The sequence below is a fragment of the Scomber scombrus genome, chromosome 3, assembly GCF_963691925.1.
Source record: "Scomber scombrus chromosome 3, fScoSco1.1, whole genome shotgun sequence".
In the NCBI taxonomy this organism is placed as follows: Eukaryota; Metazoa; Chordata; class Actinopteri; order Scombriformes; family Scombridae; genus Scomber; species Scomber scombrus.
Window position 1 is genome coordinate 23,669,930 of NC_084972.1, and position 19,110 is coordinate 23,689,039.

Genomic DNA, 19,110 nt, shown 5'->3' on the forward strand with positions numbered 1-19,110 from the left:
TTGATGTTAAAGCGTCACTTTGCAGAATTATGCATGTGCAGAGTTTGACACTAGAAGGCTGTTTTTATATCAGCTGAAGGGGAACATTTCTCTGTGCTTACTAAGGTGTGTACCTACGAGCCTGATTTGTGATATCACAACTAGTTTGTAGCCAGTCCTAGTCCAATATTCAGCTTACACAAGTGTAATGATGAAACATGAAGCCTCCAGTGCAAAAATCTAGTTCTAGGTTTTGTGTCATGTAGGATTTACAGCTAAATATTTAAACTTATATATTTTTAAAAATAAGTCTATGTTTCAGTCTAGTCTAACCTTAGTGATAAAAGGACTAAAATAATTTATGTGGCATTTATGTTCAATAAATCACAAAGCAAAACCGTAAAAGTTAACAAAGTTTATTACATGTTTATATACAAACAACCCTGCAAGGCAGACCTTTGTTTAAATAAGAATATACAATACATTTTATTCTTGAAAGCAAACAAGTTTTAGTTTTGAAATATATATTAATACAAGTCTGTTTTAGTGTCGGACAGAGAGAGAAGGCCCCAAGTCTTGGATGTTCAGTTGACACAAAATGATAAGGAGAAATGATCTGAACACTTTTATGTAAACAACCCAACATCTATCATCACTTACATAATTAAATGTTGGACATATTTCTGATGAAGCACATTTTCCCTATCTGGTGATTAAATTCATGAGTACAGACATAAACCCTTTGTACTACAAAATACATTTATTTCAGAGCCAAACTCAGTACACTTGAAAGCTTATCCATACAGGAGAAGTAGCTTAGCTGTCGGCTATCAATATGTGATTATGTGACAGCCTTTGTCAGTACAACTCCTAAATCACAAGAGCTCTTATTCTGTAAATCACAAAGCCCTAAACCAAATTAATGTGCAGAGTCATACTGGATATTGAGTCCATCTCTGCACTCAAGGTGGGAGTCACTTTTTTGTTAGAATTAAACACATATATATCTAATTCAGTCATTTAGCTAAAACATAATTAAAAAAATCCTTTTAAATTGTATTCTGTTAGTCCATTTTTTATATATTAGGTCACTGATTTTTGAGCAAACAAAAGAAAACAGACAGGAACATAAAAGAAGAGTTGTTCAGATGCAATGAAAAATATTTGATTTTGTATTGGGAAGTTGAGATGTAGCTCCTTTTGTTAAGTTTCAAGGTAAAGGCAACTTAATTATCCACATAAACAGCATTTCATTATGGTTGTATGTTTTACATTGTTCAATACAGACCATAGAGCCATGTAGTGATCAGTCATGTCATCCTGTCACTCCACTGAAGCTGCCTTAAGAAAAACTAAGTTTGTCCAACATCAATCAGGACATTTGTGAAATAACTTTTGTTATGACTGCTCACAGCACATAAAGCAAAGATTGAAAGATGAAAGGACGCTCATGACAAAGGCCTGCTGTGACTCATGAAACAAAACTAAACCAAACAATGGGGCAAAAAAAATAATCAATTGGCTGGGACTTTCAAGCTTAGAAACATTAAGATGCAGGCTGTCATTATCATACAGTTTGCCATCATAAAGTTTTATGACTAACTGTGACAGATTTGACAGATCTCACGTTTCAAATGGCCACTGACTTATGCCATCTCCCTTCACCTTACAACTACAAGTTCAACAAGAGGTCCATCAATGTTGCAGTTTCTCTTCACTCCGGTAGAGACCAGGAAGACCAGGAAGAGCCTGACCAGGGATGATCATTTCAGAGACCTAGGAGGTCTGAAAAGAAGCAGCTAGTCAGCATCTACTCCTGGGCTCCATCCTCCAAAGTCTTTCAGACTGTGTGTTTTATTGAATATTCCTATTGTTGATGTTCCGGATAGTTGGCCATTATCATGCCAGCAGGCCTAGTCGCTTGACCTTAGCAGACAGAAAAGAGTGGATGATGAAGACTATGGTCTTGGGGCAACAGTGGAGGTCCAGTTGCTGTAGGAAGAGATAGAAAGAGAGACAGCCGGAGGGGAGAATCAGCTTTTTAATATCTCACAGAAATGGTTGTAAATCTTTTATCAGAAACTGCTTCATTTCATGATCAACATATTTTGATGTTATAAACTTTTTAGAGGAATTTAAGTGCTCACTTTTAATTTTTTTTAATTATTTTAAAAATATACTCAGTATATAGTTCAGTACATAAAATGAGCATGGCATTTGAATACTGTTAAAACAGATATTTGTGATTCATATATTTTTTGTAAACAACTTCCTGTCACTGAGATAATTTAATACTACTTAATTAATTTCCACTCAAATGTCAATGCTGCAGATTTCCTTCATTAGACACTCACAAACAGCAGAAAACATAAATAACTACAATGTATGTGTGTAGCTCTAGTGAATTTTTTAAATATCTGTAAAATAATTTGAGGGTGATGGCTGATTCCAGTCTGCTTGTTCTTCAGAGAATAGACAAATTATTTTGCATACACCAACTGTCATGTTTGGTGGTATTAACACACACATACACGGTCGCCCATGAAGTTGGAATCAAATATTTTTTACTTCTTCTCATGAAATGATTGTGACAATGTGATTTATTCTTGATAGATAAAGTGTAAATATTCTCAAAATTGTATTGATCAATCTCATTGCACCTGGTCAAAGGTGATTACTGATGTGTATAAATAGAAAATAAAAAGAGGAATGTGTCTGAAAACAAAATTATTCCAACTGTATGGGCGACCGTGTATATACTGAAACTTAAAAAAAAAAAAGTTGAATGGAAGGCAGTGTGACTTACAATCTCGGCCTCAGGGCCTCCAAAGTCAAGGAACATCATGCGAACTCCATCGTCTGAGGACATTCTTAGGCGCTCGAAGGGCTGCTGGAGAAGAATACTTTTCCTGACACCCATCTCTTCAGTGAATAGCGTGAAACCCTCATCAATGTGCACTCCCAGGGTACACTCCTTTCCATTCCAACTACAGGCTGCCAGAGTAGAAAAAAAGAAGTTACACAGAGGAGGAGCACAAGGAAAGAAAGTAATGTTCAGATTCAAAAGAGCCCAGCTGGACTTGTTCTTGAATAAATCCAGACTGATATTACATATTTCTTGGGCTCAGTATTGATACAACATCTAGTATGCTGTGAATGTGACAGTTCAATGCACCAAAATGATAGAGTGTATTAATTAAATAAATGTACAGAAAAGAAAATGAAAACAAATTAAACCATTTAAGTTATAGAATAACTTACATTTAATATTTTTGCACTGCCTCATGCTACCAGAAGATGGCAGTGTAACAGTATTACTTTACTGTACTGTACCTAAACTGGTGTCATAATGCAGAATTCCTGAGTTTCCAGAACATAGGCTTAAGTATAAAGACTGTTTTAGGTTTTTTGTCTGGTTGCTAAAAATAATTTGTCTCCTCTTTCTAGAAATATCAATATAATATTCAAAAATATCTATCACAAAAAATTTCCTTTCTAAAAACCAATCCAAAGCCTTTCTAAAAACTAAGCCAGAGGAAATCTTCAGCGATTGACGACATTTTGCTGAAGAGAGCAGTCCTTAAATCACTGTGTAAGGAACAATAAGACCCAACTCCTAATCCTGCTGTGTCTGACAAGCCCCTATTATGTATTGAAATGTTTGTGTCTGATGAATAGAAACCACATCTTGTGTCCAATCAGTGACTGTAAGGATGAAACAGATTTGACTGAAGAGTTTGTTTTATTGATATGTTTTCTGTGAATATAGATATATACATCTGCTTTGCTGCAATACTCATGTAAACAAACCTTTATCACATAGACTTGTTAATCAAAATGCCAATTTATGGTAGATTATTTGTGCCCTCTGATAGTTTTGAGTGAAATTTGAATTTTCTAATCTATATGGTAAGCCTTTATAAACAAATGTCAATCAAATATTGGCTGTATCTGTACCCGTTGTGACCTCCTTGATGAGTTCAGCAGCATTGTGGCAGCCCTCTACCAGCAGATGAGTCCAGGTGGACAGGTCCTTGGCAGAATCCACCCTGAACACATGGGTCTCCACACCTTGCTTGGTGCCTGAACGCAGGCCAAATGAAAGCTCAGAGTCCAGGAGGGGAGAAGTTTTTCCTGGGCCAGAGTGGACCAGTCTAAAGGGGAGAGGAGAAAGTATGAGAAAAATGTGGATGAAAAGAATAGAGTTTATAGAAAACAAATGGTCCCAAATGATCAAATAAAGGGATACTTGTATGTTACAAAGAAAGTGTTACATAGGGGGAGAGAAATGGAGAGTGAGATTTTGAGTGCACAGAGGAAAGAGAGAAGGGAGGAAAAACACATGACTCATAGTTTGGACCCACTAATGTTTTCCAAATGAATGTGACGTTATGCTGTAATATGTCCAAAAGTCCAGTTATGGAAAGAGTGAGCATGTCCTCTTTTAGGTCTCCTAAGTCAAAACTGGGCAGGGTGAGGACCAGAGCTGCTCAATTTATGAAATGCAATATGAATGTGTTACATTACATGAATGTGTTTGCATAAAAAGAGAGAAAAAAAGAGACGAGAAGAGAGTCTAAATGTGTATATATGCAGCCAGTGTGTGCATGTGTACCTGGTAGTGATGAGCGGGTGACTCTTGGTGGGACTGCTGATGCTGTCTTTGCTTTCAGGCAAGGAGGGATACAGCAGCAGGTCTCTATCAGTCAGCATAGCTAATACTGGTCTCTCTGGGCCCTGGGTCACCTGCACACATGTAAAATAATTTTAAAAATCTGAGAAAATTAGGGTAATTTATATGATTACCATACATGGCTCTCAGTGGATATAAACTGGCAGTTAACACAAATATACATGAATCTGTGTTTGTGCATGCACTTTAAAACAGAATAGAATACAACTTTACTGTCGATCAGCATGGTAAATTATCTTTAGCTCATCGACTAACTTACAGAAACAATAACAGAGCACCATCAAAACAAGTGCACCATAAAAAAATTAAAAACAGTTTTAAAAAAGGGACAAAACATAAAATACTATGGAGCAGGTCCGGCAGTCTGGACCATATACGTCTGTATTCTTGCATACCTGCTCTGTAATCCAGCCCACATGTTTGACCTCCATGCCAGGCTGCATGCCCTTCAGCTCCTCCTTCATTTGTGGTAAAAGGTTGGCCACTCCAGCCTGGATGGCATTGTACCAGGACTGGGCCATGGCTGGGTCTTTCGCCCGAAGGAACACAGAGTTCTTTCTGTTGGACGAAATCACCTCGAAATACCTGGCAAAGGAGATGAGGAGAGAGAGTATAAGAACAGAGGTGGCTAAAAGGGGCAGTTAGAGAAATAAAGGACAAATGGCAATGAGAGAGAGGCCCATGGTGAAGAGGTTTTCAGATATTAACTAAGAGAATATGTAAGTATGACAGGGTGACTAGTCTGTTTTAAAATATTCTCTCTAAGCCCTTTGGTTATGTTCAGGTTCAGATCTTTCAGACTCGCCCCCCCATAAATGTATTAATTGAAAATCAAATATTACTAGAGGCAGTAAAATTCTAACATGCAGTACCTGTTTTCTGTGTCCGGGGGGCACTGTTTGCGTGACACCTGGCACATCTTCAGTGGGATGCTGCAGGGCTCCTTCACCTCAGGAGTGGAGAGCTCAGTCCCCCTCTGAGGTGTTGAAGGGGGAGAGTCCCATGGGAGAGCGGCCCCAGGGGACCCCGAGCTTTTAAAGAAGGCTGACATCTCCTTGATGTACTTCACTGAAGCAGAGCGAGAGTGTGTGAGAGAGAGAGAGAGAATTAGATAAAGAAGAAAGGCAGCAGAAGTACCAGAGTACAGAGGAGGGTGAGAAAGGGAATTTGGGATATGAAAATGGAGCCTCCAGGTTTGGAGATGAGTTGAAAACTGTAGCTGCACTTAAGTGCTGTGAATTTTGTCACTTCTCAGCTATTATACAGAGCCTTTCATGCTCTTTTTCTTGACTCTTTTTCATCACACATATAACTACATATATTAAGTGTTGTATAAAAAGTAAATTACCATGATGGTATAATTTACTAAAAGGGCTGTACATGTTTAGTCATTCAGTGAACAAAATAGTTGAGTTTTTTTCTTTAACATTGTGTATTTGTTACAATGTTCTACCTTTTAAAAGGACTAGGTGATAGGGTAATAGTGGCTGTCCACTGACACTGTGTGGCATGGCTGACTTAACATAGCTGAAGGTGGTGAGAAATGTGATATGTTCATTCCAGTGATCACCATTACTGTCCTAGCAACTATCAGTATTAACTGTTCTGAATTCTGTATCACTGACAGTAAAAAAGTGGCATCTATACTGTATATCCATAATTACAGTGAACTGGATGGTTAGGTACCCATAATTACACTGTGGCAATTTAAAAAACACGTGTTTATATGCCACTACATCTATAAATTCACTCATAATTTGCACAAATTTACCCATGTGATATTTCTGCTGCCTTCCTGCAAGCTTTATTTGTTTCATGAGGACCTCATAATATTTTGTATACATTATTCCTGCACGTCTTGCTTCATTCCCTTGTAACTTGAAAGCTTTTGAACTACTTCATAATTTGTTGCAATAAACTATCATGTAATTTTTTATAAGATCATAATCACAAAATTGTTGTCCCCTTCATTCAAAATGCTTATTTTGTTTAGGGCTGCAAGAATTAGTTGATTAATCACAACAAAATGCTGACAATCAATTACTTGTTTTCAGTAAATCTTTAATTTAAAAAATGTGGTTCCAGCTTATGGTCAATTGGGCAAAACCGAAATAGATTTGATGATGTCACTTTTGGGAATTGTGGCATTTTGCATCATTTTCTGTCGTTTTATAAAGCAAAGGATTAATTAATTTATTGAGAAAATAACTGATAGATAACTCAATAAAATAATCATTAGACGCAGCCCTAAATGTTATAATAATATTGTCCACTGTGACAATATCGCTATACTTTCACCCAATTATTTTCTCACAGCTTCAATATTGTAAGCCTTAGTTATTTGTTAAATACACCGAAATTACAAACTGTATCAATTTAGGGTAATGATCTAAACTGTTACCAAATTAACTGTGATAACACTTTCCCACAGCCCCATTCTGCACACATCTCTTTTCATATGCACACTTTTACCACCAACATATACATACACACACGCACACACAAACGGCTCAGCTCTAGTTCAGTAGGCTGTGATATAGGTTTGGCAGGACTAGCCACTGCTGGAGTAAAAATAGCCCAGAGGACATGGCAAGGCATGAGGCTGAAGGCTGAAGGCAGAGCTTTGGTTTCACTGGGGAAGTGTGAAGTGCTCTCCTTGCACAGTACAAGAGGCATGTAGCCAGAGGGTAAGCAGAGGAGTCACAGCACAGGACAACAGGAGTGAGAGAGGGGGCTTCCACCATTCCCAAAATAGAACCCATGCCAACCAGTCAGGCAGCCATGCAGTGATTTTGTTAAAACATAAAGCAGTACATCATGGTTACAGCTATGTGGTGGCTCCATTTTTTTTAAAGGTTTTATTTCACTACAGTGCAGTATCAGTACTGATTTTAATTCTTCTCTTTAATCAGGAGGTGGCAGAGTGGTTCAGTGGTTCAAGTGACACCAGGGTCCTTCTGAAATGTCTGACAGAGGGAACAATGTGCACACAAACTTATCTGCTCACTCACTGTAAAGTCCCTCTAAGACAAGACACAATTTGTGATGTGGTGTTGTAAAGTTTCACACTGTTCCTTCTCAAGCGCGGCAGGACAGTTAAAGCCGTAACGCTCACGCAGCTGGCATCTGGCATCTGGCACGTGAGAACAGGGATCCCAGGAAGTTATGAACGATGCACAAGGCGAGAGGTTGTTCACTTGTTGTCTCGTCCTTGGTGTGGAGGGCAGTAGTTCACATTTCAGTGTAGGACCGAGACATCATTGACATTTTTAGACACATCTGATTAAGTTTTCAAAAATGGGTCTAATTTCTAGGATCAAAAATCTAATTGACGGAAATGTTTCACTTTCTTGTCTCTCAGAATTGATAACAACATTATATGGAGAAGCATTATATGAAAGACTACTATACTAATATGAAAGACTATGGGGAAACTATGTGTGCCTGAACAGTGTAACCGACATGTAACATGGTCCTGAGTAAGCAGACTGCCAGATAAACTTTGATGAATCAGGTTCTTTTTCAAGCATGAAAGTTAAACTTGACAGAACATTTAAGGATTATGTTTTTGAAAGGGGCTTTAACTATTGCGCAAAGGGCATGACCTAAATGCCTAAAAGTAAAAAACATTTAGTAGCTCCTCTGAGTCAGCAGTGTTCAGGGAATGCTTCCCTGTCTGCGCCTCTTTCCCTTATGAAAATCTCTCTCTCTCTCTCTCTCTCTCTCTCTCTCTCACTCTCTCTCTCTCTCTCTCTCTCTCTCTCTCTCTCTCTCTCTCTCTCTCTTCTCCTCTCTCTCTCTCTCTCTCTCTCTCTCTCTCTCTCTCTCTCTCTCTCTCTCCTCTCTCTCTCTCTCTCTCTCTCTCTCTCTCTCTCTCTCTCTCTCTCTCTCTCTCTCTCTCTCTCTCTCTCTCTCTCTCTCTCTCACGGAGAAGGACAACCCCATTTGGCTTTAATTTTTGTTTTTTAACACAGGTGAGTGTTTTTCCAGACTTCCAGTTTGGCCTTTTCACCTCTCCCAGTGTGGGTGACAGAATGGAGACTAGCCAGACCTCCTGAGAGGCCGTGGCAGACAAGATAACTACAATTAATAACTAGATGTGAAAGCATTTAAATGACCCTTGGGTCAATGAATCTTTTGAAAGCAAGTGGACAAAGACTCCCTTTTGGTTTCATTTACCTCCAGACACTATCATAAATCTGAGAGTGCATTCCTTAGTTGACTTAACATTTACAGGCAATACACCCAGTATTGCCTGTTTAAGCAAAGTCTGAGATTAATGTGAATTAAGTCGTCCAATTGTTCAGTAAGTCATATAATGTTGCTCAGCATAACCGTTCCTGGAAAGTGGTTAAACTTTGATACCTGTACAATAAACAATGGATGACAACACTGCAATCTATTAACTATAGATAGCAAAATCTTTGAACACTGAAATACACATGAAATACTTTGTATACCATGGACTCTAAAATATATTGTCTGAGCACAATTATATTAGTTTGTTAGTATATCATGTGTGTAAGACAATTTGTTCTTTTGATTTTCATTGTGTAATCAACTGAGTCTTATCTAATTGAATGATTGAATTACACTGAAGAGCAAATATTATACTATGAGGTTTCTTCTCATTCGATATACATTATTATCCACCGTTTATGTCTGTTCAAATTACACTGAACCTATAATTTTTGGTACTGACCGAAATGTGCCTGTTTACCAATGGCTGGTATTAAATGGTCACTAAATTTGGACTCGTGTTCTTTGATCAGATAGTCCCTGATTTAAATGACAATGCTGCTAACTTTATACTGTATTTTGGTCAGACAAAGTACTTGTACAGCTGCGTGTATCCAAATGACATTTGCCGTTTGAAAACTGTAAGTAAGGGTTTCAGTATCTTTTTGGTTTTACAAAAACTCAGGAATGAGCACGAGAATAGAAAAAAGCAGCTCTATGTACTCCACCATTCCAGCAGGGAATTAAGGACTTGACTGTAAAACTGTTTCTTGTTCTAAGTCCCTGACGTTCTGATTAGTGTAGTACTGTCAATGACTATGACCATCATGCATTTGAAGGATGTATGAAGTAGCTGTCAACTTGCATACGTAATGTTTCATGGAAATAAGCTTCTGTCCATGTGTTGTCGTGCCAACCCATTGATGTTTGTACCGTGGGGTAGCCAACTGCTTCCTTGTCGCTGGACCAAGGCCATTCAAAATTGATGTGGTCAATCTCAATATGGCAGGCTGTGCCACAAGACTGGGAAGGGAAATGCCTACATGATTTTTTTGAAGTTGGAGCAATCATAGAAGATCTCCTACAAATACACTGAATAGGAGGAACTTGTTTTTCAGTAGGCTCTTGAAGATAGTGGCACAGTGCTGCCAGACAGCAGGTAAAAACTGGCACTTGTTTATTGGTATGTAGGCTAATAACGATGTCTTAGTTGTGCTGCAGTGGAAAAAGAAAACAACCCTTCTGTTTTTTGCAAGGAGTCAGGACACAGTTGTTTCATGCAAAACAGACCAATTATTTATTCATTGAATTAAAACGTTCTATATCAAAATAAGTCATCGTTATCGAGATCGGGATATGAGATTTTGGTCATATTGTGCAGCCCTAAATCTAATGATGTCATTTATAATAATATATCATTCAGAGCGACCAAACCACCACTTCTACTTTCGTACTTTATAACTACACTTTTATCTCTCAGAATTTATTTTTACGATGTGTTGTATGACCACATCAGAAATCAAATGTTTTTATTGTTGTTCTGAACAGCTTCACTCAAAGGCGGACTGAAAAGCCGACCATCACAGAGAGGGGAGGTGGAGACGTGATACCATGCATCAAACAACTAAACGGCGCACTGCAAAAACCTTCTGGGAGAAAGTTGTACTTTAGAATAAGTAAGTGGATTATTAGACTATTTTGACAGTAATAGTTTGGGTCATGAAGCGTATTCTTCATATGACTGCATGCGCTGAACCGTAACAGCCATACCATAATGGTTCAGGACAAATGCATGTACTGTTACACCCCTAACAACTAGCTTTATAGATTGAACAGTAAAAGTTTCTTTAAAACGTTATTTAAAAAAACAAGGAAAGTAGAGGTGCTAATATCTGGTGCATACACAGACTTCTATTCTTAGTGGTAGTCAAACTACATGTATGTAGTAAGTATGTGTTGAGTGAAAATATCCATCATAGCAGGTTTGAGCAGATGCTTACTTTTGAAAGAGGCTTTACTATTCTCCAAAAAGTGATGTGGAAATGATCACAGTGGTGGTTCCCAGTTTAGAAATGTCAGGCATTGGCTATGGACCCACACAACAAATCGGATGAGATAGCCTTCAAACTGAGTGGTGAATGAAATGGAGAGGAGAGATGCATGAAGAATTGAAGGGGAGGAGGAGAGCAATGAACAGCATGGTAAAGAGAGACGGGATGAAGAAGGGGATCGAGAGTGAGAAAAGAGAGAGAATAAGAAAGAGCGAGACAGGCAATACAGACAGAACATACGGCTAAGCTCTGCCAGAAATGTTGCCATGAATACCAGTGGCGGCACATTCAATACAGAGCTAAAATTAGCTGAGATGGCACTGTTATTACTTTAGCTTATCTGGCAGCCAGTGAGACTACTTTTGTACTGTGTGTGTGCACACGCATGGGTGTGTGTGAGGAGTTTCTTTGCTTCTTCTGCAGAATCCGCCACTAAGCTTTTCAAGCTAAAGTCTTTACATTGAACCTCACAAATCCTGACCAGACATTTTCAGCCAATTCAGTTTTGACACAATACACTTAACTCTGGTTTTGTGAAGCTCTTTCTTTTTCAGTTCCCAGAACAGTCAAAGCACAAGTTTAAATTTTCAAACTATGCTCAGCCAATATTCACTTTTGGACTGATACACTCAGACAGTTTATCATACCTTCAAACACCTCTCTCCTATGGAGTTTATTCCCTATCTCAATTCAAGAGCATATTAAATGGATATGAGAGCAGTATTTATTGATTTCATGCTCAGATTTTGTGATATTTTCTCTCAAAACTCTGCTCTCGCGCTCAAATTTGCTCTGCACATGCTCGCACTGTGTCCTCGCACTCGGTTACAACGCTGCTCGCGCAGATTTCCTTCGCTCACACTCAAGTTCTTCCTCTCGCACTCAGGGAGTTTGTGTTCGCGGATCTCTGCCCTGCTCTCGGATTTTTTGTGGATCAAAGCTGTAAACGGGTGCGTTCGCTGCTCTTCGAGGAGCGTCGCATACGGGCGGGCACTCTTTCAACCGGGTTTATCCACTCCTGACCTCCGGTGCTGTATTAAATGTGGTTTCTTTCATTTTTTTGACCACTGTTGGAATAAAATATAATTTAATACATACACAAGCATCTGTGATTTTCATTAAAATAGCTATATTGTATTATAATAATAATATTTATTAAATGATATTTTATTCCAACAGTGGTCAAAAAAAAGGAAAAAAAACACTTTCTTTTTTCTCCAATTAACTTTATTAACATTTCCGTAATACACAAAAAAACTCTTGATAGTAAAATATGTGCATTCTTTTTACAATACAAAGATATCTCCATTATAAATAAAATCTACAAGGCTATAGACATAAAAGGATATAATAAAAAAATATATAAAAAGAAAAGAAAATACAAGGCACTTCATATCATTAAAAAAAACAAAAAACCTTCAAAAAACCAAATATTTCTTTGCAGTTTCACTCAATTTACAAATTGGCTTGTATACATTTAACAACTTCAAAGAAGAAACATATTTATTTAGTTCGTTTTTAAACCAAACTATTGAGGGGGGTTTATTTTTCCATTTGCTTGAATTGATGTGATAATAACCCAAAACTATAATAATATTGACCAGTTCTGAAAATTCTTTGGTAAGATTATCTTTATATAAAAGAATCTGATGTTTATCAAATGGTGTGATATTTTCTATTTTATTACCTATCCATTCAAAAACATCCTGAGAAACCACATTTATTACAGCACCGGAGGTCAGGAGTGGATAAACCCGGTTGAAAGAGTGCCCGCCCGTATGCGACGCTCCTCGAAGAGCAGCGAATGCACCCGTTTACAGCTTTGATCCACAAAAAATCCGAGAGCAGAGCAGAGATCCGCGAGCACAAGCTCCCTGAGCGCGAGAGGAAGAACTTGAATGTGAGCGAAGGAAATCTGCGCGAGCAGCGTTGTAACCGAGTGCGAGGACACAGTGCGAGCATGCACAGAGCAAATTTGAGCGCGAGAGCAGAGTTTTGAGAGAAAATATCACAAAATCTGAGCATGAAATCAATAAATACTGCTCTCATATCCATTTAATATGCTCTTGAATTAAGATAGGGAATAAACTCCATATCTTCCCACATCCCACTAGTTTGTAGAAGTTTCCCATCAGCATTTCTCAGTCTCCTCAAACAACCAGGTGAACAATCAGAAAAACAGCAGGTAGACATGGATTTGTCATTATGGAGAACATTTTATGTATTTATGTGGTTTTCTTTTATTTATATAATGTAACGATGCTTAATGATGAGCTTAACATATATAAAAATGCTCCTTACAAGTCAAAAGCCAGGGTGTCAACTTGCTTTGCTACCTTCCCAACAAGCTGACATTGGCTCGTTGTGCATGCCCATTAACAATCGGTAGTCTCTGTTGTTAAGGTTTATCAATGTGTTGTTTGTGTTGTCCTCTCACATATTTCAGATTGGATGTATTCTAGAAATTGACTTTTCAAGTAGAGAACAAGAAAAATAAGTTAAATGTTTGTTTTATTGTTTGTCTACGTAGCCTCCTACGGTCAACCGTGATGCAACATCTGGCCAATCACAAAAGAGAGGGCTCCTTTAAAGAGACAGAAGCTAAAACAGCCTGTTTCAGACAGATGCTGAACTGAGGGACTTCATAGAGGGTCAGTATAAGATAAATCGTTTTTTGAACTTCAAACTATGTAAAAGATAGCCTGAGATTAGAAATATAGACTTGGAAATGTGCATAATGAATTCCCTTTAATGTGTAAAAGACAAAACAGTGCTCTAAAGCTGAACCCTTCCTCCCCCCTGCCGCCGGTTACCGTGGGAGCAGCTGGAATGTCATTGGCCAGCCAGCAACCTCAGAAGCATGCTGTTGGCTCTGTAAACCATGTCAGGCAAAGAATGTCCCAATGTTACACCACCAACAAGGAAAAATATCTCGGGCCAAAACAGCATCATAAATAACTGTGCAAAATACGAGGAACACTTACTGTTTTCATTGAGTACACTGAGGTCAACTGAGGTGAAAGAAAAAAAGCCATTACAAAACCCCCTCAATAAGTCATAAATCAGATGATGTAGAAAATAAAGACTCTTATGTTTTGGACTGTTCAAATGGAGTGTAACCAAATATCAGAAAGATGTCCCTTTGTGTTTATTTCATACATTTAGTAAAGAATCATGACTCCGACTCATGCTGAACTGAGCCTGACTGACACACTGACACGAAATTGTCTGATTTTAGCTCATGGCATATCACATTGAGGTGTATGTTGAATGATAAGTAACACAAATCGCAGATTATAAATGCTAATATGCCAGATCATGTATGTTTAAATATATTGAGAAAAGGTTTCTATTACAAAGTTTACCCAGACAAGTTTACTGTAAACAGTTTATTACTGCAGAAGGCCCTACCCAGTACAAATCAGACTGCCAAATTTAAATTGAATTGATCTGTTTTTGCCTGTTGGAGCCAGAACTAGGGTTGAATGCCTGGAAATGAGATCTCTGGATTTCTTGCCCAAATCTGCCTCCTGCATCCAGTTAACTGTGCTTAGTTTAAAGAGGAATCAGGGGAAAATGGCTAACCTGGCTCTGCCTACAGGCACTTCTACAGCTAATCAATTCATGTCGCTTTTGTTAAATTCGTACAAAAACCATTATGTAATAACAACAGTTTGCCAGTTTTAGGGGGGGGGGGGGGGGGTTGCTGGTTTACTTGTTGGCTATGACTTTGGAGTCTCTGCTAGTTGCCTTGGCGAGAGATAATCAAGAAAACTGTTTGTTTAGGTCATATGTTAGATAAGTTATTATCATTTTCTGCTCTCAAATAACCATATCATCCTGAAATATTCAGTATCAGTTGGGCTCTACTGCAGAGAATTTGCATGATATGTTTTTGTTCTGACTTGCCAAACTCACAAGTGATGTTTGTGCCTCCTGGTGTGTACATGTGAAAATAAAAAAGTGCACGTTCATGTCTCATCTCAGTGGTCTGTATGAGCCCATGTACAATTAATAAATGGTGGGTCTGTGTGTCTCCAGTGTTTCACTTCTTAATGTGTGTTTTTTTTCTGGCAGCGTTAGTCAGCCAGAGGAGATTTCCCCTGTTCTGAATGATTTAGGTAAGTTCATCGTTCATATAACCCATCTCATTAAAATCATGGATAAATGCCAACCTCAGGGGGTGTAAGGTATGGGAGAAAGAGAGAAAGAGGGCAGAGCACACTGAATCAGGCTTCTAAACTAATTCACATACTGCCAAAGCAAAGATTTGATTACTTTGCATAGTGTGTCAGGAGAGTTAATTATCCTAATTCAACAAAGTGAAAGTGAAGGAAACTTGAACAGGATCTGGCAGAGGACAAGAACAGAGTGAAAGGGAGGTTCCGCTGCAGACATTTCCACTGTACCTTCCAACTTATTCTATTTTGCTTCTAGAGATTTATTTCCTGTCGGAAATGCAGAGAAACACAATTTTCCATTTACAGGTTCATATATATTTGCTCCGTGTGATTCAAAGCCATCACTTGCTGTATAACTCACGAACCTCGTTTGCAGTAAGTTTTCAATCATAACGGGGAAACTGAAAGTGATGTAAACAGCTGCTCCTCAATTTGAAATAGCAGTGGGCTTTGAAAATACATGGATGGTATTTAAAAGGGTCACTGAACACAATGTACTTTAGAATAATGAATATGATATAGACAGAACAATGGGTTATTATGTGCTAGCCTATGAAATCCTGTAAATGTTGAAAATTCTCTGCAAAATAATACATTTTAGGTTGGCTAGTACACCAGCAGATTTTCAGGAAGGTTGAATTTGTCATTCAATATTTCTTTTTTTGTGGGTGTTTATCTATATATGTATTAACTTCTTTATTCTGAACAATAGTATACACACACCCCCTCCTATGCTCCCCCCACCACCCATGTACACAAGTACAATGCTGTGAGATGGTTCAGTGGAGTCCAAGCCTGTAATGAAGTGAGAGAGTGGCACAAAGACCAGGCCACTAATTTGTCAGGGGCCCCAGATCAGGCCAGTGGGGTTCACAGGGAGGCCTGTTAAGCAAACTCGACGCTAAAGAGGGAGAAAGGGTCTGAGGGAGAGTTGTGATTTAATAAAGCTATGTTATTTTGCGAGTTAATCCATTCCCTGGCTGAATATAAGCACAATGTCCTCACAGGCCAGCAGCTCTGAAGGAAAAGGAACTGAGCTTTGTGTCCAGAGGGTTAGAGGTTTCACTGCAGGGATACATACACAGACACACACACGTGCGCGCGCACACACGCACAAACACGCAGACTGTGCATAGAAACAACAGCACAAGCAGACTGATGTGGATAGTAATTGCTCTCCGTTTATGGCTAATAAACTTTAATTCAATTTTAACTTTAACTTTTGATTTGAATAAAAACTCTACTACACTTTATTGCTATATGGCACCTCCTAATCTATTGTTTTTCTCTACTTTAAAAAGGTAATGTTTAGTGACAGTATTAACAAAACTTAGCATATAAGCTAGGGGATAATAAAACTATCCTGCTACGAACCTCCAACATTTCTATTAACTATGTGTCACCACTGTGGAAGAGAGAGAGAGAGAAAATGTTTGACTTTCCTGAACAATGACTACATTTGTGAGTGAAGAATTGGAGCACCAGATGGAAGAGGTTTATTTCTCAGAAAGTGCCAGGTACATTGTCAATAACAGCACGCACCGTCTTGTGTCCTGGGACGACCCATATGTGCTAGTTCAATGCACTAAAGCAAATAAAGTATTTTCAAATACAACTCGGTTTACAACCAAGATATAAAGAAATTCAACAGTGAAGGGGTGTCAGCTGGGGAAGAAGCTCAATGCAGACAAAAGGGGGCATCACATCAACTTATCTAGGTCAGTGTAAAGAAATAATGTGACTTTATTTCACAAGGTCCAGCAGTGTTGTTTTTAGATACACCAAGTAAGCTCAACATCTTACAATCCAAGGTTGACAGCTGAAGTTGAATTTGTATGCGTTTGTCTTCAGGTCTGTGTGTGGGTGTCAAATGTGCAGTGGTGAAACATAAGCAGACAACTGGACAGCCATTTTTCTGTCTGCCACTGAACACAGGAAAATAAACAGGCAACTAAATGATTACATTTCTTTCCATTCCTCAGTTTCACAGACAACTTCGGTCATCTTACATGACAGGAAAAACATAACAGCAGAAAGAGACCGGCAATTGTTTCTTCAAATGAGACTACTCTGGATAAATGAAGGTTTACATCTTACAACTCCACAAAGACACTGGCGTCCTTGGCTGACATTACTGTCTATCAGAGGCTGTAGCAGGCTCATCTTTTAAAGCAATAGTGAAGATACTGGTATCATATGAAACTAGGGCAACCTCAGGCATCCACTGGTACCAATCATGACATCTAGCAGGCCAGGAAAGGGACTATACAATGCTCAAAATTTAGGCTAAATTTTGGTGAGGGAAAAACTTGCGTGGCCATTTCTGAAGGGGTCCCTTGGCCTCTCAAATCAAGATATCCGAATAAAAATGGGTTCTATGAGTACCAATAAGTTTCCCATATCCACTTTATGCTAAACCCATGCAGTCTTGAGGAGAAATCATGCAGTTTTTGCATGCTGTATGAATATGTTATTTCCACCCAATCTAAGAAAGGTGTATTTCAATATTTCTGCATACTGGGGTCCCTTAACAGTCTTGGAACTGTATAAATTGGGTATGACGGGAAAGCTGAGACTATTGTAGATTCAATGAGCCCGACTGTATTAATATGTGATGATGTTAGTCCCCACAGTAGGGAGTGATGTTAGCACCCATTGTAGTGAGACCATTTTTTTTGAAACTTGACCACACTGTATAAAATGACCTATTGTGACCACTAAGATAATCACAGCATCATTAAGCTTTATAAACACAAATTAGACCAAGGCTATTCAGAGGCTTTCCTAGGCATTTTGACGATAAGAGACAGAACAGAAATGCTCACCAACCAATTACGGAAAAATTAAATTCCCACAGAAATCTCCAATTGTCATAATGTTCTAAGGCCTTATACACCTAGACTTTCAACATTTGAATAGACACCTAACCAAACACAATGTTAATTACAAAATCATGACTTGAAAAACCTTGACAAAGTGCTGAGCTGCATCTCAAATTAATACAAGTTCCAAGCTTTCAGATGATGTATATCACTTCTATTTGACATTCTGTTGACCTGCTATTTCCCCCTAAATATACACTGTCCCCACCTAAAAAAGACAAACTGTCTCTGTAGGAAGAGGGCTGTGGAAAAGATCAACTGAATCACCAAACCCAATTAACACAAACTACATGAACCTTGCACTGAACCACCCTGCAGAACAATTTTAGAACTAGATAATGGGTACATCTGAAATTAAGAGAAAATAGAGTCACTTGAAAAGTTTTTTTTTTTACTGAAAACTATCAAAGCCGAGGAGACAAGAGCACAGGGAGCAGCAGGAACAAAGATTCAATTGGTACTGGAGTAAGAAACTAGAGGGATGCGGCAGAGGGATTCAGTCAAGTTACAAGGGAAAGGTGTATTTTCAAAGTAATAATTATTCTGTCACACATGCAGAGCCAGAGAGTTTTAATTAGGAGATTAAAGTGCACTCATGTCATTGGCACAACTGTATATAAGAGTAGGCAGTTATGACATCACTAAGCTTAAAAAAGGGATAACAAAAGACTACACTGTTGAAAAGTTCTCTTAAAAAATCATACACGCAGCACCAGTATCAACACTGGCTGGATCCATTCATTTACATCTACACTGACATACTTCAAAAGCATGAATTTTTAAGCAGACAATACAAAAGTCCAGTTGACAATCTGATCACATCGTCAAGTTTACCAAGTTCGAAGTAATTGTGCACATGCCCAGGCATCAGTAATCTACCCCCGTTTGATTTCACATGGTCCACACTGGAATAATGCCACATACAGATGTACTTTTCAGCTGGCAATTAAATTTGATAGACAGGTCAAATTAAGAGGCAAGTTAAAAAGACAAGTGATGAAAAAAGCCCTGTCTGATATAGCACTTTCAAAATGGTCCTCCAGTTATCCAAGAAGTACTTTTATCTGCAACAGAGAACATGTTTT

General features: G+C 38.4%; 1 protein-coding gene across 1 annotated transcript in view; it reads right to left on the minus strand.

Annotated features, from left to right (window-relative positions):
* Positions 1-379: 379 nt before the first annotated feature.
* Positions 380-19,110, minus strand: part of snta1 (syntrophin, alpha 1) — a 35,347-nt gene continuing 16,616 nt past the window's right edge. The window contains exons 3-8 of the mRNA XM_062415549.1: positions 5,545-5,740; positions 5,068-5,257; positions 4,595-4,725; positions 3,937-4,133; positions 2,786-2,973; positions 380-1,971 (exon numbers count right to left, since the gene is read on the minus strand). Of these exons, the coding sequence (XP_062271533.1) occupies positions 1,879-1,971; positions 2,786-2,973; positions 3,937-4,133; positions 4,595-4,725; positions 5,068-5,257; positions 5,545-5,740 (995 nt within the window). The 3' untranslated portion in view covers positions 380-1,878. The remainder of the gene's footprint in view (positions 1,972-2,785; positions 2,974-3,936; positions 4,134-4,594; positions 4,726-5,067; positions 5,258-5,544; positions 5,741-19,110) is intronic.